Consider the following 27,151-nt stretch of genomic DNA (forward strand, 5'->3'; position numbering starts at 1 on the left):
CACTGACTGAATTGACTTCTCCTTCAGGGAAAGGGGAAGTGGACAGAGAGACTCACAACAAATTATACAAGATAAAAATCTTCAGTTGTCTCTCTCTCTAGGAAGTGCTCCAGGCCGAGGACCTTCTGTTAGGTATGTTCTGCGCTGTCTTCACGCTACACTGCGGTGCAATATTAACAACAGTTACCTGGCTGATGACTTCTTAACTAACCTTAACAATTAACTAAATATAGTGGTTACTGACCATAAATCCGTCTGACCCTTGTCCGCACTTTACTGAAGTCTTAGCTCTGACTCTGAGTCTCGACACCTTTGAGTAAACATAACATGTCAAAATAGCTTAACACTTTTACTGAGGGAACAGACCAATTCCATTAGTTAGGTTAGTATTAACAGAACTCAAAGAACTTCATGCAAGGTCATACCTGAGTCTTTAAATGATTCTTCCGTAAAGAGATTCTGCAGTTGGAAGACAGGAAAAAATGCAGCAGCCTATCTAAATTCACTCTACTACCTAAGATTATTATTCCTAACCAAACTTGTAAATATGCTAACCTTTCTTATGTCACTTGTTACACAGAATTGTACATATGGATTCAGGTTGCATATTTTACACTAAATCAATTCTGGGCCAGAATCTATTTAAGACGACCTGTAACACCCCTAACAGTTCCTCCCCCCAAAGGTCGTCTTACAGGTCTAGGTTTATCAGGATACAGAGCATGAAAAGATCTAACAAGTCTAGGAGCATGAACATTTTTCTCAGGTTCCCAAGATCGCTCAGAAGGATCATAACCCTTCCAGTCAACCAAATAAAACAAAGCACCCCGAATCCTTTTGGAATCTAAAATGGATTTAACCTCGTACTCAACATGGTCACCGACAATTACTGGCGGTGGTGGATTATCAACACGAGTAGAAGGTTCAAAAGGTTTCAACAGAGAAACATGAAAAACAGGGTGAATAGCATATTCCTCAGGTAAAACTAATTTTACAGACACAGGGTTCAAAACCTTCTTAACTTCAAAAGGCCCAATATACCTAGGCTTTAACTTTCTGGGACCCTCCATCTGAATGTTTCTAGTGGATAACCATACCAACTGACCTTCCTTATACAAAGGAGCAGCTTTACGATGGGAATCAGCAGTCTTTTTCATAGATACCTTACTTTTGACCCATTGTTTTCTAGCCTTATCTTGGATATCCAACAGATGAGTCAACCTATCAGTAACTGCTGGCATAGACAATTGTTCATCAGGTAAAAGTATAGGAATAGATCTTGGATGTTGACCAGTGAGAAAATAAAAAGGAGAACAACCCAAAGCTGAATGAGTGGTGTTATTATAGGAAAATTCAGCCCACGGTAACATTTCATCCCAAGGGTGAGAGGAGGTAGTTAACAAACATCTTAAACCCTGTTCAACATGCTGATTCAATCTCTCCGTCTGACCATCCGCCTGTGGGTGAAAAGAAGACAGAGCCAACTCAATTCCCAAAAGTTTGCTAAGTTGTGACCAGAATTTAGAAATGAACTGAGGACCCCTATCCGAAATAATCTTTGAGGGCAGACCATGAAGTTTCACAATATTAGATAAAAATACAGCACTAAATTCAGTTGCCGAGGGAATCTTATGTAATGGAATAAAATGTCCCATTTTGGATAACAGATCCACCACCACAAGGACTGTAGTAAAACCATTAGACTTAGGGAGATCAGTAATAAAATCTAAACTGATTGTATGCCAAGGGTGAGGAGGAATAGTCATAGGACGAAGTAAACCCATTGGAACCTCATGTAAAGCCTTTTGACGAGAACAAACTGGACAGGCTTTCACGAATTGCTGAATAATAGAAATCATTCTTTCCCACCAAAAATGACGTTGACACAAATCCAGGGTTTTGTTAATACCAGGATGTGCAGCAATCGCCAAATCATGATTCCATTGCATGACCTTATCCTGTAAATCTCTTGTGGGAATAAACAATTTATCATTGTGATAGAAAAACCCATCTCTAATGGAATTACCTTTTTTTTTAACCATTCATGAACATCAAAATTCTTTAATTCTTTTTTTACTGAATCCAAGAAACTTTCTGAATGGATTTCAGCAGCAATTTTTTCTAAAGGCAAAATGCTGGGAGGATCCTTCATAGAATTTAAATCCTTTTCACAAACTAAACGTGAAAGTGTATCAGATAACAGCTGCTTCTTCCCTGGTCGATACATAATCAAAAAATCAAATTCGCTAAAAAATTGCAACCACCTCATTTGTCTAGGAGTAAACGCCTTAACAGTGGAATAAAATTGCAAATTTTTATGGTCAGAATAAACAGTAATAGTGTGTTTAGCCCCCAAAAGATGATGCCTCCATTCTTGAAACACATCTTTAATGGCTAACAATTCTCGTTCTGCAATCGTATAATTTTGCTCAGCCAAAAGTAATTTCCTGGAGAAAAAGGCGATTGGATGAAGGTGACCAGTATTTGAATCCTTTTGAAGCAACACACCACCAATAGCAGTCTGTGAAGCATCTGCTTCCACAAAGAAAGGCCTATTAGGATCAGGATGAACCAAAATGGGAGCCGAGGTAAAAGCCTTCTTCAACAAAGAAAATGCCTGGTCAGCCTCCTCAGTCCAAGAGAAGACTTCCCCTTTTTTCAATAACTGGGTAATAGGAGTAACAATTTCTGAAAATTTAGAAATGAAACGCCTATAAAAATTAGCAAATCCTAAAATTCTCTGCGTGTCTTTTATTGAAGCAGGAATTGGCCAAGATAAAATTGCCTCAACCTTCTTAGGATCCATATGAATTCCCTCTGGTGACAAACAGTAGCCAAGAAATTCAACTTGAGAAGCATGGAAAACACATTTTTCCAATTTAGCATACAGAGAATGATCTCTCAATCTCTGTAATACCAACTGAACATGCTGTACATGCTCTTCCATACTTTTAGAATAAATTAAGATGTCATCTATATAAACAATACAACAGACATCCAATAAATCATGCAGGACCTCATTAATAAAATATTGAAAAGCCGCTGGAGCGTTGCAAAGACCAAAAGGCATAACCGTATACTCAAAAAGACCAAATTTCGTACGAAAAGCGGTCTTCCACTCATCGCCTTCTTTGACTCTAATCAAATGATATGCTCCTCTAAGATCCAGTTTGGTGTAGACACTAGAACCTTTAATTTGATTAAGAAGCACAGGAATCAAAGGCAATGGGTACCTATTCCTAATGGTTGCTTTATTTACCGCTCTGTAATCAATACAAGCCCTCAAATCACCAGACTTCTTCGCAACGAAGAAAAGAGGAGACGAAACAGGAGAAGTAGAATGTCGAATAAAACCTAATTCCAAAAGCTCATCCAAATAGCTTCTTAAATAAACATTTTCAGGTTCAGTTAAGGCATAAATTCTACTACATGGCAGAATAGCACCCGGAACTAAATCAATTCTGCAATCAAAAATTCTGTGCGGTGGTAATTTGGTTGCTTCAACAGGATCAAAAACCTTAGAAAAACTCCTATACTCTACTGGAAGTTTATTATCATCAGCAGTTAAAGCAGCACAAAAAAGGGGCATCACAGGATCTTTGGTCTCTTGATAACAATGTAACTTACAAAAGGAAGATTCTAAGGTAACTGTCCTTTTAATCCAATCAATATTGGGATTATGTAATTCTAACCAAGGAATGCCTAGGATGACACCAAAACTTGGTGCATCAATAAGATCAAAAACCACTTTCTCAGTATGCCCATTATCTGCTACCAAAGTTAATGGTTCGGTGTTAAATTGAATCATACCAGAAGACAAAACTGAACCATCAACTGCTCTCACAGACTCAGGTTCTTCCTTAGTAACAAATTTCAGATTCAATTTTTGGGCAAAACCAATATCGAAAAAATTCCCAGTAGCTCCAGAGTCCAAAAGTACAGGAATGCTATGTCTTTGAAGAGTAGTTAAGATAAAGACCATTCGAATAGTAAAATGTTTGGGAATTTGTGTAGTTACATTGGTGACAAATTTAGAGATCTTAGAAGAAATTTTGCTCGAGGAAACGATCTCCGCTTTCCTCGAGTATTTCAGTTTTCCGACGGCTTAATAGGAAGAGTTTCAACAACTAGAACTTTCTTTTTAGCGGGTTTTACAGAACAATCCTTGGCAAAATGCCCAGGCTTGCCACAGTATAAACATAAATTGCCCTTACGCCTCCGTTCTTTTTCTTCAGGAGTTAAAGGCCCTTTGAACCCACCCGATAAAACAGGTTCAACAAAAACATTTTTAACTTCTGACTCCTTTTTCTCAACTTTAACTAGAGGACTTCTAAATTCACTTCTAGTTTTTTCATTTCTACGTTCACCCAATCTGTGATCAAGTCTAACCACTAGATCCTGAAATTCCTTAAACCCATCAGGTAAATTCACTATGTGTGCAAGGGAATCTTTTAAATCATCTTTTAGACCTCTATAAAATAAAGAAATCCTCTTCTCCTCTGGCCAATGAGTTTCGGACAGAAGTCTATTAAAGGTAGTAATATAAGAGACAAGGTCCTTGGTCCCTTGACGAAGATTCAATAACTCATTATCAGAAGATTGGATTAAGGTGTGTTTAGCAAATAGACTAGACATGGCCAATTTAAAATTCTGCAAATTGTGAAGCAAGGGGTCATTATTTTCTACTAAAGGCATGGCCCAATTAGCAGCCACCCCTCCCAGATAAGAAATTATAAATGCTACCTTAGCAGAATCAGAAGAAAAAATTTGAGGTTTACACATGAAATGCAATTGACACTGACTAAAAAATGTTGCAAATCTACTATTATCACCAGTAAACCTTTCTGGATTAGCCAAAGGGACAGGTGAAGGAGTAACTACAGTAACTTGAACTGGTTGTTTTTCAGACCGATCTTCTGAGGTATGAGGCTGAACAACATCAACTCCAAATCTAGCTGGCGCTAAAACCGGTCTCTTCTCCTTAGAGGAATCCCTCCAAGTCGAGAATCCAGCCTTAGTCTCATCTAGTTCCTGACGAAGCGATTGATTCTCTAAACGTAAATTTTCCATCTCCACTGTCATCTTCTGGACTAACTGTGACAACTGTGAAGCATCCATGAGGGTGAGTTTGCAGACTTGAAAGGAAACGATTTTAAATTTGGGAAGATAGGCTTCGTCTACTGTTGAGGAGTCCTCCGAGACGCTTCTGACGTTTCCTCTCAAGCTGCAAACTCCCAACTCCCTCAAGGATTAACCAACACACTCAGGACTTTGACACTGACTGAATTGACTTCTCCTTCAGGGAAAGGGGAAGTGGACAGAGAGACTCACAACAAATTATACAAGATAAAAATCTTCAGTTGTCTCTCTCTCTAGGAAGTGCTCCAGGCCGAGGACCTTCTGTTAGGTATGTTCTGCGCTGTCTTCACGCTACACTGCGGTGCAATATTAACAACAGTTACCTGGCTGATGACTTCTTAACTAACCTTAACAATTAACTAAATATAGTGGTTACTGACCATAAATCCGTCTGACCCTTGTCCGCACTTTACTGAAGTCTTAGCTCTGACTCTGAGTCTCGACACCTTTGAGTAAACATAACATGTCAAAATAGCTTAACACTTTTACTGAGGGAACAGACCAATTCCATTAGTTAGGTTAGTATTAACAGAACTCAAAGAACTTCATGCAAGGTCATACCTGAGTCTTTAAATGATTCTTCCGTAAAGAGATTCTGCAGTTGGAAGACAGGAAAAAATGCAGCAGCCTATCTAAATTCACTCTACTACCTAAGATTATTATTCCTAACCAAACTTGTAAATATGCTAACCTTTCTTATGTCACTTGTTACACAGAATTGTACATATGGATTCAGGTTGCATATTTTACACTAAATCAATTCTGGGCCAGAATCTATTTAAGACGACCTGTAACACCCCTAACAGTGGCAGCCCATTATGCGCCAGCACAGGGGAAAAGGACAGGAATGTACTTTATCTCATAGATGCAGCAGATTCATTGCCTTTTCTGTTGGCACAGGGCAGCACATCAAGTTTTTTGCGGCACTGGCCTGTGCCAAAACCTCGTAAATGAGGCCCTGTTTGTTTTGGTTACTCAGCTAGGACAGCATGGCAATCTTCAATCCTCATGGTGATGGGGGCAAATTAATGAAACGTGTTAGTCAAATCCAAGCTGTGCAACACTTGGCAAGGCAATTTTATACCAATGTGTGTTTATGTGACCCTACAGCACTACATAGCTGCCACACTTCCAATATGATTCAGGGTGACACTTTCATGTTTTCATTGTGCCTAAGTGTGATGTTACAGCTGCTTACATTTGACAATTTGAGTGACCAGGTGTGAGAAATTGTGAAGATTAGCATCATATGGGTTCACCTAAGTGTTTTTTTAAAGAGAAGAAAAATAGTTGCTCTACAACAGTAGTTCAAATTTAGGCAGCCTCTTTTGACTGCTTCTCCACCCACTTTGACACCACACACTTTTGTTTCCTTGCAGCTAGAAGCCCGATGCTAAGAGGGACAACTTCCAGCAGCTGGGAATATCCTCTGAAATGCAGAGGGCTAATGGCAGACTCATTGTGTCCCCCTTTCAACTTCGATGCAGCTTAAGTTAGCCTAACAAATGTTACATTTTAATTTAATCAGTTTTCATGTACCATGATAGTGTTGCTGATGCTGGCCCAGGCTTATTTACTATCCCAACGTGTTTATGCCAATATTAACACATGAGTGCTGCTTGCTTCATCACTGACACAATGAGTCAACTAATGGAGGCTGAGCTGGACCCAAGGGTTACTGGCCTTGTTTATTCTCATAGCTGTGAATCATCTTGTTTTGCTCTGTCCCCTTTCTTTCTCTTCATACAAACTACCTTAATAGCTCCTGGTCTGATTTGACACCTGGCGCAAACAATGCTACAAAAGCCGCACACTCAGAATACAACCCCCATTCTTATCCTGTTTGAAGACTGCCGGTGTGTCTGCAATGTCCGAAGACAACAGGGGATCATGAGGGCAGTTCTATCTCAAGATTGTCAGCAGTGCATCAAGGCCTATAGTATGTACAAAGGTTCTATGGGAGTGGAGCATTGCAGACTCCACCTGAGGGAGATTTTGGCTCTATGTTGCCCACTCCACAAGGCTGTCAATGTTGTCTATGTACCAAGAGCACCAATCACCAAGGAATGAATGTGGATTACATATTAGGCCAGAAGGTGGATGTACCTGCAACACTCATTAGCCAGCAAAGTCCTCATCACAGGGTCTCGACAGCATGAGATTTCACCGAAAATGGCACAGGTTTGCACTTAAATTCTGAACATCACAATATTTGATTAGAAAAACACTTCACTGGCCATCAGTCCCTAAAAGTGGATCTCCCCCCACCTATTCTAATACACAACTTTTAACTTCCTAAAGGCATAGACATTAATTAGGGGTTGCCCGAGGCAACCATTGCATTGCAGTTTAATACTAAGTAATAGTAATGCCTTTTAGACACCTGGCTCAGAGGGCACTGGACATCATCAAGAACAGTAAGCAACCAAGTCTCACAAAATGCTTTGTTTAAATTCTTGAGTAATCACCATCCATTTAGAATCATAATGCGGACTCCTTTTAACTACTGAAGGTGCAGGGGAAAAAAATGTTGGTACTTGTTTCTATAGCAGCACTTTATTAAAGTTTTGTACCGGCACAAGTAATGCAAAGACTTTGTGGGCCCTCGCACGGGACCCCCAAAGTGCAGTTGACTGCTTCCCATATTCAACAGTTCCCCTCCATCCCTCCCCAGACAATCCCACTGTTCAACACATAGTATGGCCACCATTTACCCCAGATTTTCGAATCTTTCTTGTGGCAGTCGCTTGATATATAGTTAAGTTGCGCCTAATTTCTCATAATAACACGTTCCTGCCCTCCATTCTCTTAGTAAGGGGCTGAGACCTTCCTTAATTTTGCCACATCTCTTTTCACCAAAGGTTAGTCATTTTTATCCAACACTTCACTACAAGAACATTCTTAAAGAAAGACTTGGAATGGTAAATGCCTGTAATCCACTGTACCTGGTCTGTGTGCATTTCTAAAAGTCTCAGCTGAATGGTTACAGGATATAATTTATCCAGGCTTAGAATGCCCACAGACAGAATATGTTAGATTGCTGATATCTGTAACCATATGAGAAAGGGTTAAATGGATAAGATCCATGCTAAGCAAATTAGATGTCTTTGTGTGACGGGCCAAGAAAAAGGCACCACCCACCTATACCGCAGTGAGAGCCTGGATTCTGATGGAGCCGGAGGGAACAAGAGCAGCAGCACGGAACAACTATATGATCTCCAATGTCCAACCTAGAATTTTAAAAATAGATAGACACACTGATCTCCAGAATCTCCTCTCCCTGAAGTGCAGAGGAGAACAAATGTGTCAGAATACTCTGAGGCAATGTTGATAGGCCAATAACTACAAGTATGTATTTTTCTTTCATTGTCAATGGGCTTGGGAACTAGTGGTAGGGATTCTCTTTGTGCTGGAGAAAAGTATGTGCAGCCACAACAACAGTCCATCTGGGGAGCCTCTGAAGGGGATGGATTAAGATTGTGATCAGCATTCCACTATCTAAATAATTCCGAGGCAACACAAGTTATTTCTCTCTTTTAAAATATAATTTGTGTATTTTGTAACATGCCTTCAGTTCACCATAAATTAAATCTAAAACTCGTGAAGGTTATCTGGCTAGAGGGTTGTTGACCTGACCTATAGCAATATGCACCTTGAAAACATCCAAGTGCCAAACTGTCTCTTACCTTGCCTGACACCTTAAACAATTCTTGACTTTTTAGCTAAAATATGATTTGACTTTGAGACTTTTAGTTTACATTTTAACCTTTATATATGACTGACTAAAAACAGTACTAGCTAAGTGTTTTACATGAAATTAGGTTTCTTGGCAGTTATGAAAAGGAGTATGTTCTTTACCCTCTGACATGCTACTGTTTTTAGTGGGGATGAAAAGGGTATTATTTCTGGGTTTCAGGAGTTTGAGTTCAGTTACTGCCAGAGTGAGAAAATGGTTTACAATTATTTTGTATTCTCCTGTTTGGTTGCCCTGCAGGGCCTTTACAAGTCTGCTGTATTTTGTATTTATCTAATGCTTAAAACAAGTCCCCCAAGACGTTTGTTTACATCTTCTGTGTTTTTCAGTATTGTAGTCAGAAAGGCTGTCATTATATACCCAGTGTTAGAACTGGGGGTCTCTAGTTGGCAGAGGTAGGTACCACTGTCCAAATAGGGACCCTTGCTTCTAGTCAGGGTAAGGAGGATACACTCTTTAGATAACCCCTGCTCACCCCCTTAGTAGCTTGGCACGAGCAGTCAGGCTTATCCAAGGCACTGTGTAAAGTATTTGTACCAACACTCACAGTACACAGTGAAAACACCACAAATGGACTCCACAGCAGTTTAGAAAAATAGAAGTATTTAATCTAAAGTAAACAAGACCTAAACAACAAAAATCCAGCATACACAGTTCAATAATATGGTTTCAAAAGAGTTCTTAAGGTTGCGTTAAAATAATCCACAGTTGCGTAACATTTTAGCCAACAGTACATTTAGATGCGACAAAAGTTCCAAGTGAAAGCTGCAGCGTTGAAAAACAAGCGATGCGTCACTCCTGAGACCCTGGGGAGGCAATGCGACAACCCGCGCTGGATGCAGCTGGCATTTTGCGATGACTCCGGTCTGTATGGGGAGGGATGCGATACCGTGTATGGATTCTGGTGCGCAGGTTTCGTAGGAAGCGTTGCAAAAGATACGATGCGACGATCTTCGGGACGACAACGATCTCAGGTGCGGGGGCGATGCGTGGGGCAGCGTCGATCTTCTCCTCTCGAGGCCCCTCGATGCAATGGCTCTACGACGACTCTTGCAGCAACGTGATCCGGTCCGCAAGCAAGCGGTGCGACAATCTCACCCAGTGATGAAAGGCTCTGCAACGATACTCACAGCGATGATACTCTTCCCGTACCGGAGCGATGCGTTCTGCAAGCGAAGGATGCGGCGGTTCTTGCAGGGGCAACAGGAGCTGCTACAATCTCAATCTTCGCGGTGGCGGGAATTTCATTGCACTGACGGGGATGTGCTCCGCAAGCGAGCGATGTGTGAAACTTTGCAGAAAGTCTTTAGTATCTTCTTTTCCAGCTTACCAAACACAGGTGCTACTTCCAGAGGCACCACAACTGGCCCAAGCACTCTAGGAAGGACAGCACTCTCTCAGTAGAGTTCAAGGAAGCTGGGAGTGAAGTCCTTTTGTTCCTGGGACTTCTTAACAGGGAGCCAGCTCATCTCAGGCCCTTGGAGATCTCTTCAAGCAAGGGGACACAGCACAAAGCAAAGTCCTTCCCCTCTCCTTGGCAGCAAAGCAACTGCAGGGTAGCCCAGAAACACACAGCAGGACAGTCCTTCCTCTTCAGTCTTCCAGCTACCTCCTTGGCAGAGGTTCCTTCTTGATTCCACGATGATCTAAAGTTCAGTGGTCTGGGGTCCTGTACTTATACCCCAAAAAGTCTTTGTTCCCTTTGTGCAGGAGGGCTCTGAGCCCGGTCCAAACCAGTTCTGGAACACTCTGTTTACATGACTCCTTCTTTCCTTTCACAGTGTAGAGCAGAGGCATCAGATGCACCACAGGGGGTGGAGCCAGCACTGTGGGGGCAGGCACAGTTCTATTCAGGTCCCAAGTGCAACTCCTCCCTCACATCTAGATGCAGATGGAGCTATTCAGCCCATGGATGGCCCACTCAGCCTCTGGGAGCCACCCAGCCCCTGTCACTCACAAACCAGGCAGTCAATTCACAAACAGGCCAAGGCACACACAAAGGTCAGACAAGAGAACAGCCACATTCTAAAAGTGCTGTTCTCAAACACAGGATTTAAAAAACACCTTTCTTAAAAGATGTGTTATTAAATTCTGAGTTCAGGGATACCAGACTTTTATGTCCTATCTTGCTCCTATGGGAAGATATGCAGGTACCCAATGTAGCCAGCATTCCCCATGATAGCCTATGGGTAAGATAGCCTTACAATAGTGAAAAATGAAAATGGCTGTAGTTCACTACCAGAGCATGTCACCTGCACTAGTACATGCTCTGCCTTTCACATACACTGCACCCTGCCCAAGGGGGTACCTTGGGCCTTCCATAGGGGTGACCAATGTGTACAGAAAGGGAAGGGTTAGGCCTGGTCAGTGAGGACACTTGCCAGGTTGACATGGCAGTTCACAGACTGCACACAGGCGCTGCGGTGGCAGTCCCGAGACACCAGTTTAGGGCTACTCATGTGGGTGGCACAATCACTGCTGCAGGCCCACTAGTAGCATTTGTATCACCAGCCCTGGCACACTCAGTGCACTTTACCAGGGACATCTTGGTAATACAAATATGCCAATCATGGATAACCAATTACAATAACAATTTATACAGAGAGCATATGCACTTTAGCACTGAACAGCAGTGGTAAAGCGCCCAGAGTCCTATTGCCAACAACCACAGGTCAGGAAAAATAAGGGAGGAAGAAGCAAAAAGTTTGGGGATGACCCATCAAAAAGGGACATTTCCAACACCGTGCTTACACGGATACAACAGTAAATAGTCTTCAGAATAATACATATGAATGTTTATTATTTTTAAGTAAACTGCATTCCTTGAGTAAAGAGTAAATTGACAAAAACAGTCTTAATTGAAGCGATTTTGACAGTTCTGTTCACTAGCACATTTGTGCAAGAGGTATATTTTGAAGGGTAGATAGATACATTTGATGGCAACATTGTTGGCTTGAAATAAAGTTAATGGTTTAAATCCTGGCTTGCCCTTACTGTGTGATCGTGGGTACATTGCTTTCGTCTACATGGCCAATTTTATAGCTTGCTTAAAACTGTAGCTTATAAAGGCATGTCAGTGTACTAAGCAGGTAAATGCATATATTTGGATAATTACCAATCAGCAACATGCCATGAGGGGCATCTTGAGCTTGTACTATAATTATAGTAGCCAACATTATGTACCAAAATTACAAATCCATGAATCCAAAAAGCTTGTTTTGCTATTTTAAAAAAAAGGACAGAGGAGGGAATCTGTGCATTTTTTCCTTCCCATAGCGCACCCCCTTCCAAATAAATGTTCATATATATTATAACCAAAAATGTATTTGGAAAATGCATAATGTAAGACAAGTAGGATGTTGAAGGTAAAATAGGGGTGATGTGCTTCATATTTCATAGAAAATGATAAGCCATGTGAATCTGGAATTATTCTTGTGGAGGCTTACGAACACTTGGAAGATCCTGAACTGTTGGAAGATTTCCTGCATTCATTCGCATGAGTCTCCAGATATCATTTTTTCAAGGATACACTGGCAGTTGTAAGATGTCACACTGACTGGAATAGAATTGCATGCCTGATTTAGGTATAGAGAGCCTGACATCGAAGTGTGTGGCTAAATGGCCTATTCTGATGCTGACGTTTAGAGACTTATAGGTTGGCACAATAATCCAATCAATATATTTTGTATTCGAACACAAGTGGCTGCAGTGATATTGAGCAACATACTAACAACAGCACCAAACAATTCTTATATTGTTTCTCATCCAAAGGGTTGTCAGCTGGAACCTTTAAGAGAGACCATTTTCTCTTGGGTATGGGATTCAAAATTAACCTCAATCGGCCTAGTCCAGGCGCAGGGCTAAATGTTTGCACTAGTACTGATTGGTTTATGTCAGCTTTATGTGATGAGGGATGTTTACCCAGGTGCTACCCCTCTTGTATCTATTCCATGAGTACGATTGAAGCCTCACTGCTGCAACATTTGATGTGGTTCCTGATGCCTGTACCTGAGTGAACCTTCCAATCATAGTTGTGCCTTTTCCTGTTGGGCAGTAATTTCAGATTGGTGCCTTTTATCAGGTGGTGTTGCACGGCCTCAGGCAAGTGATGGCTGACCATAGGTTTATGCTGGTTGCATTCCTGACATGGCAGTAACACTGTTATATTTAATGTCTAAATTAGGCGTGTGGCTCTGTAAGCAACGTTTCGTGTTATTTTATTAAACCTGAACATATGACAAGTCAAAGGGCGTTGTGATGTCACTTCCGCTACCACTGGCATTTTGGTGAATTGAAGTCCATGGCCGTAACCTAGCGACTCCGATATGTTCCCTTGCCTGAACTGTTAACTTCCTACCATAAGTAAATGTTAAAAGTAAAGGTATGATGAAACAGGCAAGATTTTAAAAGGACATTTGTATACACGCTTGAGAAGTCAACAGTCCCAGAAAACTCCTCCTGGATATCCATTGCACTGCCAGAGACACTTTTTTTTGCCAACACAACTGTTCAGACACTGACATCAGGAGTGGAGGTTGAAGCTGCAAGATTGCCGGAAGGAAGGCAGCATATGCGAAAGGACCAGGAGACAGATCTCCCGCCTGTACGCTCCTTTCATCTCTTCTTTAACGTCCGAGGTGGAGGAGGGTTTTGCATTTATCTTTGCGCCTGAATGAGTTCAATTTCGCTCAGATTAGGACAGGATCTTCCGAACAGCAGGTTAATCCTTCCTGCCTTCATGGGCAACTGAGCAAACAGGCCCGTATCAGCCCGGTCGAGTGTAAAATTGTAATTCCAAAGATTAATGTTGTCTTTCCGGTTTCCTTTGAACTTGACCTCAGTGTCTGCTTTTCTTTTCCGTTTACAGCTTCTGTCCAGGGTCCCTGGGAGAGGGCGATCTCACCAAACAAAGTTCCCTACTACATTAAGTGAGTACATTGTATCGTTTGAAACCTGTTAAATTTGCTAAAAGCAGTACAGGAAGACCTAACGTAATTGATCATGTTATGTGTGGCGGCTATTGTATTGTAACTAAAGGGCACTTATGTTAGGTTTTGAATTGTTTTAGATGTATTCTGAGAATTTGGTATTTGCATGATGCTTGTCTCTGTGAGAAAGCTGTGACTACATTTTCATTGATGGCTCAAACATTTCTAGGTATTGTACTGTGAGAGATATACTTCATTGATGATGCAATATTTGTGGTGTAGAGTTTATTGTGAGCGCAAACAGCTTTGGAAGGATTCAACTGGCCCTATTACCTTTTCCCCCGTAATATTCACTTAGTGTCTGAAGCTACTGATAAGGCATCTGCATGGGAGTGCAATGTGTCTGTAACACTGGTAAACTGTTTCTCACTTACGTTATTTGACACAAGTCGTACCAGTAGTAAATGTATGTTGGTTTCAAATGTCTGCTATCATGTTGAATGATGCCAAACACTCGTTAAGTATAATGCACATGTCGATCTAATTTGGGGTTTTAAAATGCGGATATTTTGATTGCCAGTAAACTTTAGAGAGGGTTTCTAGAGTTCTGTTGACAAATGAAATTCGAGCTTTTAAAAATGAACAAGAAAAAATACTCGGTGGGCCATTAGGAAAGACAGTTTAACAAAATGCATCTTTTTATGAGTCCCTGTTGCTTAGTTCATATCGTTTGTAGGCAGAAATGATGGTGGGGAATAGCTGAGTATAACTTTGATATCAAGGAATAGTTGTTATGCATTTGAGCTTCTGTCCATTGTGCAGATTCAGGTTTCTGGAAGCATTTCTAGTAACTGATGCAGAGAACTCTCGGATGACACTGAATATGCTGTAAGTGATGGCATGGGTTCTCAGGGAATATATGATTATACCACGATTTCAAATACCACGCATGGCTTTACCACGCGAATTTTACATCGCAAGTGGCTTTACCACGCTGGTATTTACAACGTAGGATTTTACTACGCCTAGAAACGTCTTACCTGCACGTCTTTCTCTACGAGCCCTTACTTCCATCCTCCATTGAAACAAGCGTCAAAACACGTATACCAAAATAAAAAAAGGACTGTTTTTTTGACGTACACGGCACGTCTTTGGGGGAGGATCTTTCCTTTTTCTTTTAAAATAATGTTCGTTTTTTTTTTTAAAGTAAACTGCTTGTTATTTTTTGGGGGGGAGACCCCCCCCAGCCCCCCTCTGCCCCCGCTTGTTGTTTTTGGGGGGGGAGACCCCCCCCAGCCCCCCTCTGCCCCCCAAGCCCACGCAGAACGACTCGAAGGAATACCACATCTCCCCCCCAGCCCGTGGTAAAGACGTCGTGGAAGGCACCCTGCGTGGAAGGCACCCTGCGTGGTAAGTGTCACGTGGTAAATGTTAGTAGTGGTAATGCCTTCGTGGTAAATGATGTTTCCCGTTCTCAGGTACCACTCCACTTGTACAAGAACATCATCAACCTTATTCTTGCTTCCCTGTTGCTGGTACATTAATGTTCACGAGGAACATCAACGAAAGTTTCCCAAACGTTGTAAGAGTGGGATATTGCATGTTATTGATATTGGAAAAATTTAAATTTTTGCAAGTAACTTTTTGGGAATATGAAAAAAATCATGTGATGCATTAGACTATGTTGTTCTACAAGTGAAAGCAACTTAAATAGGATGCATTAAATGCATACGGATAGTGCTGTATTCCTTCATTCAAAATGATTGTGCCCTGTAACACAGAATATTGGTATCAAGTGGTTTCCTCTCTTTGAGGTGTGGTGTGGAACCTGAGAGTACTCATAAGGAAGCAGTGCATTCTGGGGCTATATCCTACTTGAAAAGTGTAGGAAAATATTCTACAAATGGGTAGCACTCTACTTACTTCATGCTAAGAGGTGTATATATGGTGCACTTGCTGCAGGACATGGGAATAAGGTTCATATGATGGTGTAGAGATGTGCACGAATTGACGTTGGCTGAAAAAAATCGCTGTGGCCGGGGTACACAGAGTAAAACTACTTGAATGGAGTTGGATGACTTGTGGTTTGTCTCATTGAAAACAGATAATAGGAAACTTTGAGACGGCTGAATTCTGCAAATGTGCTAAATCTTTGATACACACAGGCCTAGCTCGCTGTGAGATGATTGCTGACTTTCTGGGCTCCTCTAGCACTTTTCAGCTCCAGTGCAAGACATGTACTTCGCTACAAGATGTAACCCTTTTATGTCTTTAGTCCGCCTTTGTTTGCATGATCTACTGTTTAAACATAATAAAACATGTTCAAACTTAAACAGAATGAATATCCATTAGGAAAAATAAATTGAGCTTACAATTTGGAAAGACTATTGTCAGACCTCATTTGGAACGCCATGGAGCAGAGGCTCTTGGGCCACGACATTGGTGGTTGGGTTCGTTGCAGAACAGTCAAGGTCTTCTCAAGTAGATAGTGTGGGAGCAGAAAATCAGAACACAGTCAAACAATAGACACAATGAAACACTGTACATCCCAGTGGTTGTCTTTAGTATATAAATGCACTTTAAGATCGCAGCTGAACAAAATATAACACAATTCGATGGGCGTACAGCTACAGGCTAAACAATCTCACCTCCTTGCTCTTATTAAAACGCTACCTCCTCTTAGAGCCCTCTTCCACTTTAAAGTGCCCTCAATATCTCTGATGAATTCTCAGGAGTATTCATACAGGCAAATATTAGGTGCAGGTCCACTAATCGGTTACCATATGGGCAATTTGTAGGTCAATCTTAATAGTTCTTGAGCCAAAGAGTTCACGCTGGGAAAAGGTTAACTTTTTAATTGCAGCATTATCTTTTTGCTTTGTAGTCACACTCCCACAGTATTTCGAGCTCAGGCCCCATGTTACCTGTTCAGTAGAGATATGGTGCTTGCACTGCTGGAAAGTGCACTTGTCAGGCTTGCTCTGTCTGCACTGCACTGCCTGCATCTTCTCTGTTGTTGTGGGAATGCGGCCGGCAGGCTCACCCCTACCTCAAGACGCCTAGGACAGGGCACACGTGGCCTGATTGGCAATTACTTATTCACAGAAGTTTTGACCTCTGGAATGTGGGCAGGTGTTCCACTTCAGCAGCAGTATACAGGATATGTTGCACACCAGGCAGCACCGGTCATCTATGCAAGATACAGGCATGCCAGATGGAAAGCTGTTGATCTGGCTGTAGTTTCTTCATGCAGTTTCCCACATGAAACACATTCCAGGACATGTGATGGACCCTCATGACTCAGGTCACCCACCAGCTGCATCACTCCTGGTGGCAGTTGACCTCTTCTGGTGATATGTTTTCTAGATTACTCATGAACATAGAGCTAAATTCTTTAGCTCCCCTAGGACCAATGTGCCAACTGGAGCCCAAAACACAGTTCCACTGCAATCACCCCACAACCCACTCATCAATATTTGAGTGACGTGTTTATGGGAATGGTCAATCCCCAAGAGACATTAGAGGGAATAGTTAGTGGAACCCTAAGCCCTATTTCATTCTCATTGTGCTGGCTAGCAGGGCTGATAATCCCAGTGAGGGATGCCTGAATGCCTTTACCAGTAGCCTTAGTTTAAAGTGGTTGAAGGGTTTCTGCATGGCCTATCTCGTTGCTTGACATGAAGGTTCCTCTTTCGCCCTTCACTTCTTGTGCTTAGCTTTCATAACCTTATTTAATCAGTTAACAGTGACTGGTCTGATACCCCTTTGCTTTGCTTATTTTTATTCTGCAAGACTGTGTTCTATGAATAATAATAAATGAGACTCATGGTTATCAACCTTCTACAAACATTTCAAAAGTCAATAGCAATTGATGTAGGAATAAAAGTCAGCGTTTAAATTAAGACGTTGCAATATATTCAAGAAAACATCATTATCACATTACATAGAAAAATTACATATATTAAATGTGGATTCTATATAAATCGCACATATCCCCTTTTGATTGATAAGCACATGTAGCTCAAGAAGGAGAATGCGGCTGCCTCTAAGAGAAAAGTCAATAACCATGAGGCACTCCCCCCCCCCCCCCCCCACCACTACCAGAGTGATAATAAAGGCATTTGTGATGGATACATTTGTAGATATGTAAGGCTATGTGTGGTGTGATAAATGACAGAAACTCTACAAATATGTTAATTTTCTAACTAATGTGACAGGGGGGGTGTATATAAAACCAATATTAAAAAGATACAGACTGTCCTTTTATGAGCTTTTTTCATGTGATTGCAGAAAAAGGAGAAACAGATACATCCCTGTTACGTTTTGATGCAATCTTGTTGCTGTTACTTTCACAGGGATGTCAGAGTTGGCATGAATCTTTCAAGGAATGTAGATGTTAAAGCTACAGATGGCAAAGGAGCAATTGATGATAATGACGAGTCTGTCATAGTTTGTAAAATAGCACCAGCTGATCTTGACAGTATTGGTCTTGTTGGCATTGTAGATTCGGTATGCACATGTTGGAGTGCAGAATCAATGAAACCCAAGGATGCAGACACTGTTTACTGTCCGATTCTTGTCAGAGGCTCTGATCGAGCAGGTGTTGCTAGAATTGATGGTTCACCATAAACTTCATGCTTCAAGATTGACAGCTGCATTGCAGTGCATTATGATAGATGCAATCATAGTGGTCGAATCACTTCTCTCATGTTGAAGGATACTATTGGGGGGAACTCTAAATGAACATCTAGCAGACTGTTTCAAAACAGTTTATGCATCAAAAGGAAGGTCTCACTTAGGGAGCTTGAAACCTGCAGAATGAAAGAGTCAAATTTGCACTTATCATTCAATAATTTTCTGAATTAGAATGACATATTCTTACGCCACGTTTTATGTTAATCTGTCATTTTTATTTATGTTGGCATTCATGCTGGCATCATTCCTTCACTAGAAGAAAAATGAGAATTGCACAACCAACCATCAGCAAAGATGCTGAGAATTTACCAATCAGACTTGAAAACAGTGAACTGAAGAGCAAATTAATAATTCCAAAAATAGCTTTAAAATCAGCCAGTAAGTCAAATCAATGCTTTTTTAAACTCGAGTTGTGTCTGTTATGTTTGATGAATGAAAGATGGTGTGCTGTAAGTCACAAAATAGGTTGGATATTGTGTCCACAGAAGTCTTGGATTTCAGATGCAGACTCGGGTTATTTGAAAGGCAAAAGGTTTGTGCTGCAGAAGTTCAATACACCTCTTTCTGTGTTAAGGTCGCAACAAGTTTATTTAGCTTATCAAAACACATATTTATCATGTCTGATTTTGGCAATGAGTCACTTTCCTTACATCGTAATACCACAACATTTTGATGATCATAAAATAGTTAACAGGAAGTTGAACCCGGAAGTTATCCCACTATAGCTCTCAGTTGTCCTTATTAGATAAGAACCATTCCGTAGGAGTGAGTGATAATAAAGAATAAATGGAACAGGTGTTGCAAGCAGTTTGCAGGACAATCCTTCATCAAATATTTACAATCTCAGTGTCAAAGTGATGGAATCACAGATGAGTGAATGTCCTAGCTGATTAGTGCATGAAGATGTGCAGATGAATGCTGGATATTTTTTTTGTCCTACCATGGAATTCAAAAGGAGATTTCCATTCATGGTGTTGGAGGGTATCATGTATTTTTTCATACCAACCTAAGGACGTGCACTTTTGACAATAATACAAATAATAGGCAGTGATTGACAAGCATATTGCTGTATGTAGGAGCTACATATTATGTAGGTCTTCAGCTACAGAAAATGAGGTTCTTTCTTTATCCTCAATACTTAAGAGTGTGTACGATGCTTCTTTTTCAGACTTCATTTTCTATGTTGAGGTTAGATTATAAGGGTTGAACACGACTCTCTCATTTATGAGTTGCCATAGAACCCTTTGGCCTTCAAGGTTTGTAGTGTACAGTGTAATTGTTTTAAAGTTCACATCTGATCCTCTCATTGCTGTAAGACACTTAAATCTTCTGTCAGCAGATTGAGGGCTGAGGAACTTGTTAAAATTGTGTATATCCATTGTGTGAGTGTATGGAAGTCATTCACTAAGACCTTACATCTGGTCTGCATTATTTCTTTGACAGTTTCCCTGATTCTTACTGCAGCAATTCTTTCTGAATATGCCTGCACTTCTTTGATGATGGCATATACTAGAGTGGACGCAAATCTTTTATTTTTTGCTGGATGTGGGCCCCTAAAGAAAGTAATTGAAATTGATGCCCTCACTAATCTTGGATCGGTGTTCGTCCACAGCATTTAAACTAAAATGTGCTAGCTATCGCAGGCCAACTTTACCAACCCTACATTTCGGTACCATCATGGGAAATATATGCTATATTCAAGGATCTGGTCTATTTGCTAAGGGACCAGCAACTTTAGAAAGAAACGTGTTTATGCACACTGCGGTATCTATGGACCATAAGGCAACTCTGGGTGAGTCAAATGCACTCATATTATAGGTATCATTTTGAATCCTGTCATGAAGTTCTGCATTTTTAATGTTTACTTTCCATGGACAGTTTGGGAATTGAGTCAGATTAACATTTGCAGTAGATGATGGTGTCTTTAGATCTTTAATAGAAGCAAACTCCATACATGTGGTCTACTGAACTGTATTGTTTGAAAATATAATTTCTCTGGCAATCATACATGCTTTGAATGAAGTCTCTGTACTTTTAATTCGGCAAAACTTAATTCCCCAAACAATTTTTCATTAATATTTTCTTTCCGATATTCATAACTATGTACAGCAGTTGAATAAACTGTGCAGAGTCGATTAACCTGTTATTAGCTAGCGATCAACAACTTTTGAAGTATTTGGAGGAATGATAAAAAGAAAATGGATATGGCCTGTCATCACTGTTAAAATTAGAGAAGCTTCTCTGGAAACCTCTGGGACTATATATGGGTACGGCCCTACAATGTTCCCACTGTTTATTATTGTATACTTTCTGGGGGTTATTTGTTCTATGAATGTACTGATGTCCATAATGATAAAAACAGACCAGCTCATGGTGATTTTCAGCGTTCAAATCAGTATCTTCATTATTTAGAGTAGTGTGAGAAATTGGTTTATTGGTTGAGGGAGGTGAAACCCTTCCCAAGCAACAATCACATTCCTCGTCAAGGTGAAAAGTCCCTAAATTAAACTGTGCTTAAACCTGTAGTATCTTGGTACATTTGCCGCCTGGCTTAACTTAGAGACAATGTGTAAAGTGTTTATGCAGCACATAAACAGTATGTTGAAAGCTGGCCCTCTATATAGTGTACCAAAATGAGGTACACTGTGCAGAGAGTCCAGGCAAACCCCAAAGGAATTACAGAGACACAAATGATACCCCAAATGCTCCCTTTTGTGGTAGTGTGGGCGAGCAGATAGGCATATCAGAGAGTAGTGCTAAGTGTTTATTGCATACACAAAGGCAGTAATGAGACACACACCCAATGAAGAAATCCGACACCCGCTAATAAAAATAACACATACTTTTATATAAATTTAGTTATGAAGATCATCAGAATCAGGTAAGTGCTTTTTGAGTTATGAATTTTTAAATTTCTGGGTCTGTAATGCTATCATATGGAGGACAGACATGTCTGGGTGCAGAGGTGTGTCATAGCGGCAGGTGTCCCATTCACTTAAATTGGAGAATGTCTGGTTACAAGGAGGATGCAAGCAGGGGCTGAGGGACCAGTCCGGAGGAACCCACAGTGGGGCTCGACCCTCAGGATCCTCAGGCACGTGGGGACACCTTTGGTCCCCTTCTCCTTGGGCTGTGGGGCTGAATGCAGTGGTTTCTTTTGATTTTGGATTCTGGTGCAGGAGTCTCTCATGGTTTGAGGGGGCCTGCAGAAAGAGGCTGCAGGCAGCAACAGGGAGTCCAGTCTAGGCACACCCAAGCATGGGCTTGGCTCTTGTGGGGCCAGGGACCTCACTGGCACTGTCACCACCCTTGAGCTAGGGACGCAGGTGCACAGGTGCTTTGTGGCGTTGAGTGGTGGAGGTCACAGACTCACGTCTTGGTCTTTGATTTGCAGAAGAGGTGCAAACAGGACTCATCAAGTGGGCCACAATGTCCCTGAAGTCCCTGAGCATGCAGGTTGGTCTTCCTTGACGTCAGTGTAAGGACGGAGCTTTGTGATGAAAAGGCTCTAATATTCCTGGTAGCAGTCCTGTGTGGCTCCGGTTGTTCCTGGTGTCTCTCACTCCTCGGTGGGAGGACAGATCTGACCTTCAAGAGCACAGGGTCCTCTTCCTGGGGAGCTGCTGTGTCGGGCTGCCCTTCGGTGGACGGCAGCTTGCTTCTTTGGGGCCTGCAGCTGCAGGGGAGTAGCTTCTGCACTCCAAGGGAGTTTCTTTGGCAATTGGCGAAGCACTGGTAGATCACCATTTTTGTTTAAGTCTGCAGAGTGGCAGGATAGGCCAGTTGTTCCACAAAGGTCAGGTGCAGCAGGCAGGCTGGCAGGATTGGCACCAAGTCAGTCATGCTCCTCGGTTCTTGGGTCTGCAGTCTTCTTCCACTCTTTCTTTTGTGTCCAATGTTATCTGAAGATCTGATATCACGGGTCCCCTAAACACTCAACTTAAGGGCATCAAGGGGAGTGAGGGATAGTAGTCAATGGGAAACTTACCCTGGGGGTCACAACACTCCCTAGATGACCACTTCCTTTGGGGAGTTGTCATCACCCTGTTCCAGACTTCTTAATTCCACCACACACAATATTGTGGAACTTCTAAAGTCATGTTCACTTCTATCTGCCCCCCCCCCCCTAGAGGTGTGTCCAGCCTAGCAGTGCAACAAGCCTCCCCAAAGCTAATTTTCCCACCTGTCCAGGTGCCAAAGGGCTCTGGACAAAGGGGGTCAGATTCTACTCCTGTAAGAATAGCCAGATTTGCATACCAAAGGTGGTGGCATCCTTGACGCTCCCCTGCCTTGGAATGCTAATCTTCAGGTCATCCTGTGGGAGGATTTGTTCTGACCTCCTGAGAGCAAAGGCCCTTACCCTTGGGGGTCAGAAACTTGAATGTGGTGGCAGGATGGCGAAAACAGTCAGTCAGCACACCAGTAGCTAGTAGGCATTTAGGGGGCACCTCTAAGGTGCCCTCTGGGTGCATGTATTATTAAAACCAAAACTGGCATCAGGGTAAGTTTATTAATAAGAGATGTTCAATACCACGCATCCTTATTTTCAGTGAAGCCATCCTATAGCTCAGGAACTCATTTTCACCTGTGTCCAGCATAGGTTTTTAAAATGTCTTCCTTTATCACTTGAAATATCTAGTAATAGAACTAGACATCACAGGGGCGTATCTTCTCATGCAGTTATGTCCTCACATAAAATATATTGCACCCTGCCTAAGGGCTCAAATGCCTGCTGAAGGGGTGACTTACATATATTAGATATCATCAATATATGATAGAACTTCAGGATCTTCTTGTAACATCTCTATGATTCTTGCTGCAAAAAGGGCACAGCTATTGTTATACTCTAATTGCAATTTTGTATATGCATTTTGAAAACCATCAAATTAAAAGTAGTTAGATACTGAAATTCAGTTGCTATATGTTGGATAAGGAAACAATTATACATGTATAGAGATTATTTATACTATTTTCTAACTAGATTTGTCATTACTCCAGTAGTGTGAGTATTTTGTACAGAATGTGTGCATGTATGTATATTTACATTTCTATAACCTAAAACTTTCCACATAAGTTATCAGTCTTTAATACCTGAACAAGATGAGTCTTTATTGTTGTGCTGCAAGGCACTAATATACCATGATATTGTAGCTAATCTTAAATAGCTTTTATATCATAATAGCTTCTGGCTTAATGCCCATGGTACTTACACCATAAGGGCATCACATGTGAAAAGATCCCTTGTTCCACCCTGCTTGTCTTTTACACATGCATGAGCCTGTCTCAGAGCCCACACACATGTATACTTTTATGAGTTCTTAATGTACTCAGGCAGAAAATGCTTGAATTACCATCCCCTCACCTCAAGGTGCATCTCTTACAAAAACTGGAGGCCATTCATCTGAATGAATGAATGAATGAATGAATGAATGATGTCAAAGGCATCCAATAAATGAAGCCTGAACATAGCATTTGTTTGCTCAATATGCCCCCCTCAATCTGTATTTCTGCATTATGAATTCTGTCTGGAGGGCTTAGGTGTTTATCTGTCTTCTCAACCTTTATGTATCCTTTACGTTGATTCACCCCCAGATTGTCCTTACAAGTATGGCAAATTATCATCACTTCTGCTCTGCTGTCCAGAAGCACTACCACTCAGGTTGCGTCCCGCAGATGTATTTGTATTTTTCATTTTGCTAGACCAGCCACTTTCTTTTTCTTAAAGTAAGTTTTTGAGTCCAAAACCTTCCTCTTCTTTTATTACAATAACTTCAGCTTACATCCTCCTTCACTTTTTGATATATTTGTCCTTTCAGCGATACTCAGTCTGTCCACTTCTTTCTTTCCTTACACTGTCTCCAAAGTATTGCAAAGAACAGAAAGAATGGCTATCAAGATACTGATACTGATCAGGCTTTTTTATTTTGTCATGGTCCCTCAAACTATATCCGTGCCTGCTTTATTCTTGCTTTGAGGGAGATCCAACCTTTGTCTTCAGTTTCACTTTCAACTTTTTCTGTCTCATTCTCATTTTATCTTTGAGATGTGTTTTAGCAGCCAATACAAACAAGGTATTACAGCCCACAGAGGTGTAAACTTCTGAAATAATATTTTTAAGTTCCTGTTCACTATCCTGAACAGGATTTCTAAGTCATAGGGTAATAAATAGGTGGCAATGGTGCATTTCAGTAATTAGGAAAGTTCCTAGTAATTAGATATACAGTATCAATCTCCACCCATGAGTAAAATATTTCACAGGGATATGCATCAAGTCCATTTACAATAAATATTATCTTATCTCATGCCCTTGCTCAGGACATCCCTAGCAAGGAGAGGTTGTGTGATCGGTTCCCTGAAATTTACCCCTATAGGAACAGGAGTTTTCGCCATTTTCAACAAACAATTTCAATAAACATGACATTCAAACATCATAAGTCAAAATGGGGAATCTTTTTTTATAAGTTAAGCGCCTCTAAAACTGACAACAAAAGGAAATACTTATATAAGTGCATCAAACATAACAAGACATCTCCGCTAAATATAATACTTGGTTTCTTGAAAGCGCAATCCAAAATTACCCAAGAATCTTCAAAATGCATGCACTGCTGTCTGTACCAAATGACACATTTTCTAGATTACTCTAGGACACAAAGGGGGCGATTTATATGTTGGCGGAAAGGGTACTCTATTACAACTGCAATGTAGTACCCTTTCCGCCAACATAATGGTCCGCCCACCCAGTTTAAACGTTGGTGGACCTTTGATGTAACAACAGCAGAGACTACTCCATCTCTTATGTTGTTACAGCCCTCTGACAGCCATAGGTTGACTTGTATGTCCACCCACCTAATTTAGCTCGCAAACATACAAGTCATTTTCACTGCCAGTCACCACAGGAAGGGTGCATTTTTTTATTTTTAAAAACAAAATCCTGCTTTGGGGTATGTTTTTTAAAGTAAAAAATATTGTAACTTTGCAGTATGACTCTGTCAAGTTACAATACAATGACAGAAACCACCTTGATGGCAGTTTCTATCAATGCTTGGAATGTCTTCCAGCACAACGAACATTTCAAAATTGTGTCGTCGGGACCCATCCCACAGCAACTGGGTAATTTACTCTATCACCATGGCATAGGACGGCCCAACCGCCAAATTATAAACCGGGCTCAGAGTTCGGTTTTCTAGACGCCCTGCCAATAAGGCTCAATCACTGTGCCAACAGAGACTGAAAACCAGTACGAAAACAGCTCCACAACCCACTGATAAGAATTTGAGTGAGATGTGTTTCAGGTAATGATCAATTCCCATTAGACAGGAGTCGGCAGCGCGCAAACCAAGATGGCAGCGGCGCCTTGAGCCCCAATCTCACCTACATCACCAAAGATTTTCTGGCAACAATAGGGGCTTGATTGCGACTTTATTTTTGGCCCAGGTGCTCCTTGTGGCTTGCGAGGTGTTGGACTAAATTTCGGATGTCTGGTGCCTTTGTGTGAAGAGCCGTAGGCATTTTGGGTTTCTCCTCAGAGAGGGCTATAAGTTTCCTACAGCATTCTCTGTGAGCTTCACACACACAGGAGGTGGGTATTATTTACTGGCACCTCCTCTCTCCAGAAGCCTTTCCATTCTTAAAGGGGTTTTTTCCTGCCTCGTGTTGGACACAACTTTTGTTTCTGCACCGAATTAAAGGGATTTTGTCCTTTTTATTCTTCCTTAAGCTTTATTGAAACACTGATTTAAGACTTTCTGGACCTGTTTTGCCTTATTAAGTAGATTGTCCTGTCCAGTAGCTGTCAGTGGTGGGAGTAGCGGCCAGGCGTTGACGTGGGGAGGGGGAGGGACAGGGTGGGGGCAGTAATCTATGGATTACGGAGGATTACAGGTAAGTAAACATATAAATAAATTAAACATATTTTGTTGCGTGCACTGCCTTGCATTTGGGGATGCAGTGCGCCCAACGAAATTTGTTTTATTTATTTATATATTTACTTACTTGTAATCCTCCGTAATCCATAGATTACTACCCCCCATCCTGCCCCGCCCCCTCCCCACATTACCACCTGGCAGCTACTCTCACCACCGACTGATGCTGGTCCTGTCAGAAGACCATATTATACTTCAAAATCTTTGCTATTTGTGGCAGAATTTATTTTTTAATACTTACCTGCTCTTTATTTAACAGTATGGAGTCCAACATGGTGTCAAATAAATGTAAACAAGCTGTTTCACCTCCTCCTACCAAACCCAAAGCCCTTGATTCACAAGATAATTAATTGGCAACAATTTTGGGGTAAATTCAAGCTATTCATGTTAATACTGACACAATATCTTCAGATATAAAAAATATTCAGAGATATGGCTTCATTATTGATCAGATTAAAATTTGTGATAATACTAAAGCCATTACAACTATGGCTCCACTTATTCCTCAGGTTGCTTCTCTCCAACGTTCCTTACTTGAGTTGGAAAATAGAAATAGACAATACAATTTACACATATTTAATGTCCCAGAGGGAGTTGAGGGACAGAGTTGTCATATTTTCTTGGAAAACCTTCCACCTAAACTATTAAATATCAAATTTCCAGAACGTTTTGAGATTGATAAAGCTCCCAGAATGCCCTCGATTCATAAACCT

General features: G+C 41.2%; 1 protein-coding gene across 8 annotated transcripts in view; it reads left to right on the forward strand.

The window, feature by feature from the left end:
- The window catches only part of DMD (dystrophin), a 6,826,337-nt gene that overhangs the window by 5,937,725 nt on the left and 861,461 nt on the right, over positions 1 to 27,151 (forward strand). For all 8 annotated transcript variants that reach the window (XM_078657819.1, XM_078657824.1, XM_078657821.1 and 5 more), the window contains one exon: positions 13,761 to 13,821. In XM_078657819.1, coding sequence (XP_078513945.1) covers positions 13,761 to 13,821 — 61 coding nt within the window. The remainder of the gene's footprint in view (positions 1 to 13,760; positions 13,822 to 27,151) is intronic.

This window comes from Lissotriton helveticus, chromosome 8 (genome assembly GCF_964261635.1).
Source record: "Lissotriton helveticus chromosome 8, aLisHel1.1, whole genome shotgun sequence".
Classification (NCBI taxonomy): Eukaryota; Metazoa; Chordata; class Amphibia; order Caudata; family Salamandridae; genus Lissotriton; species Lissotriton helveticus.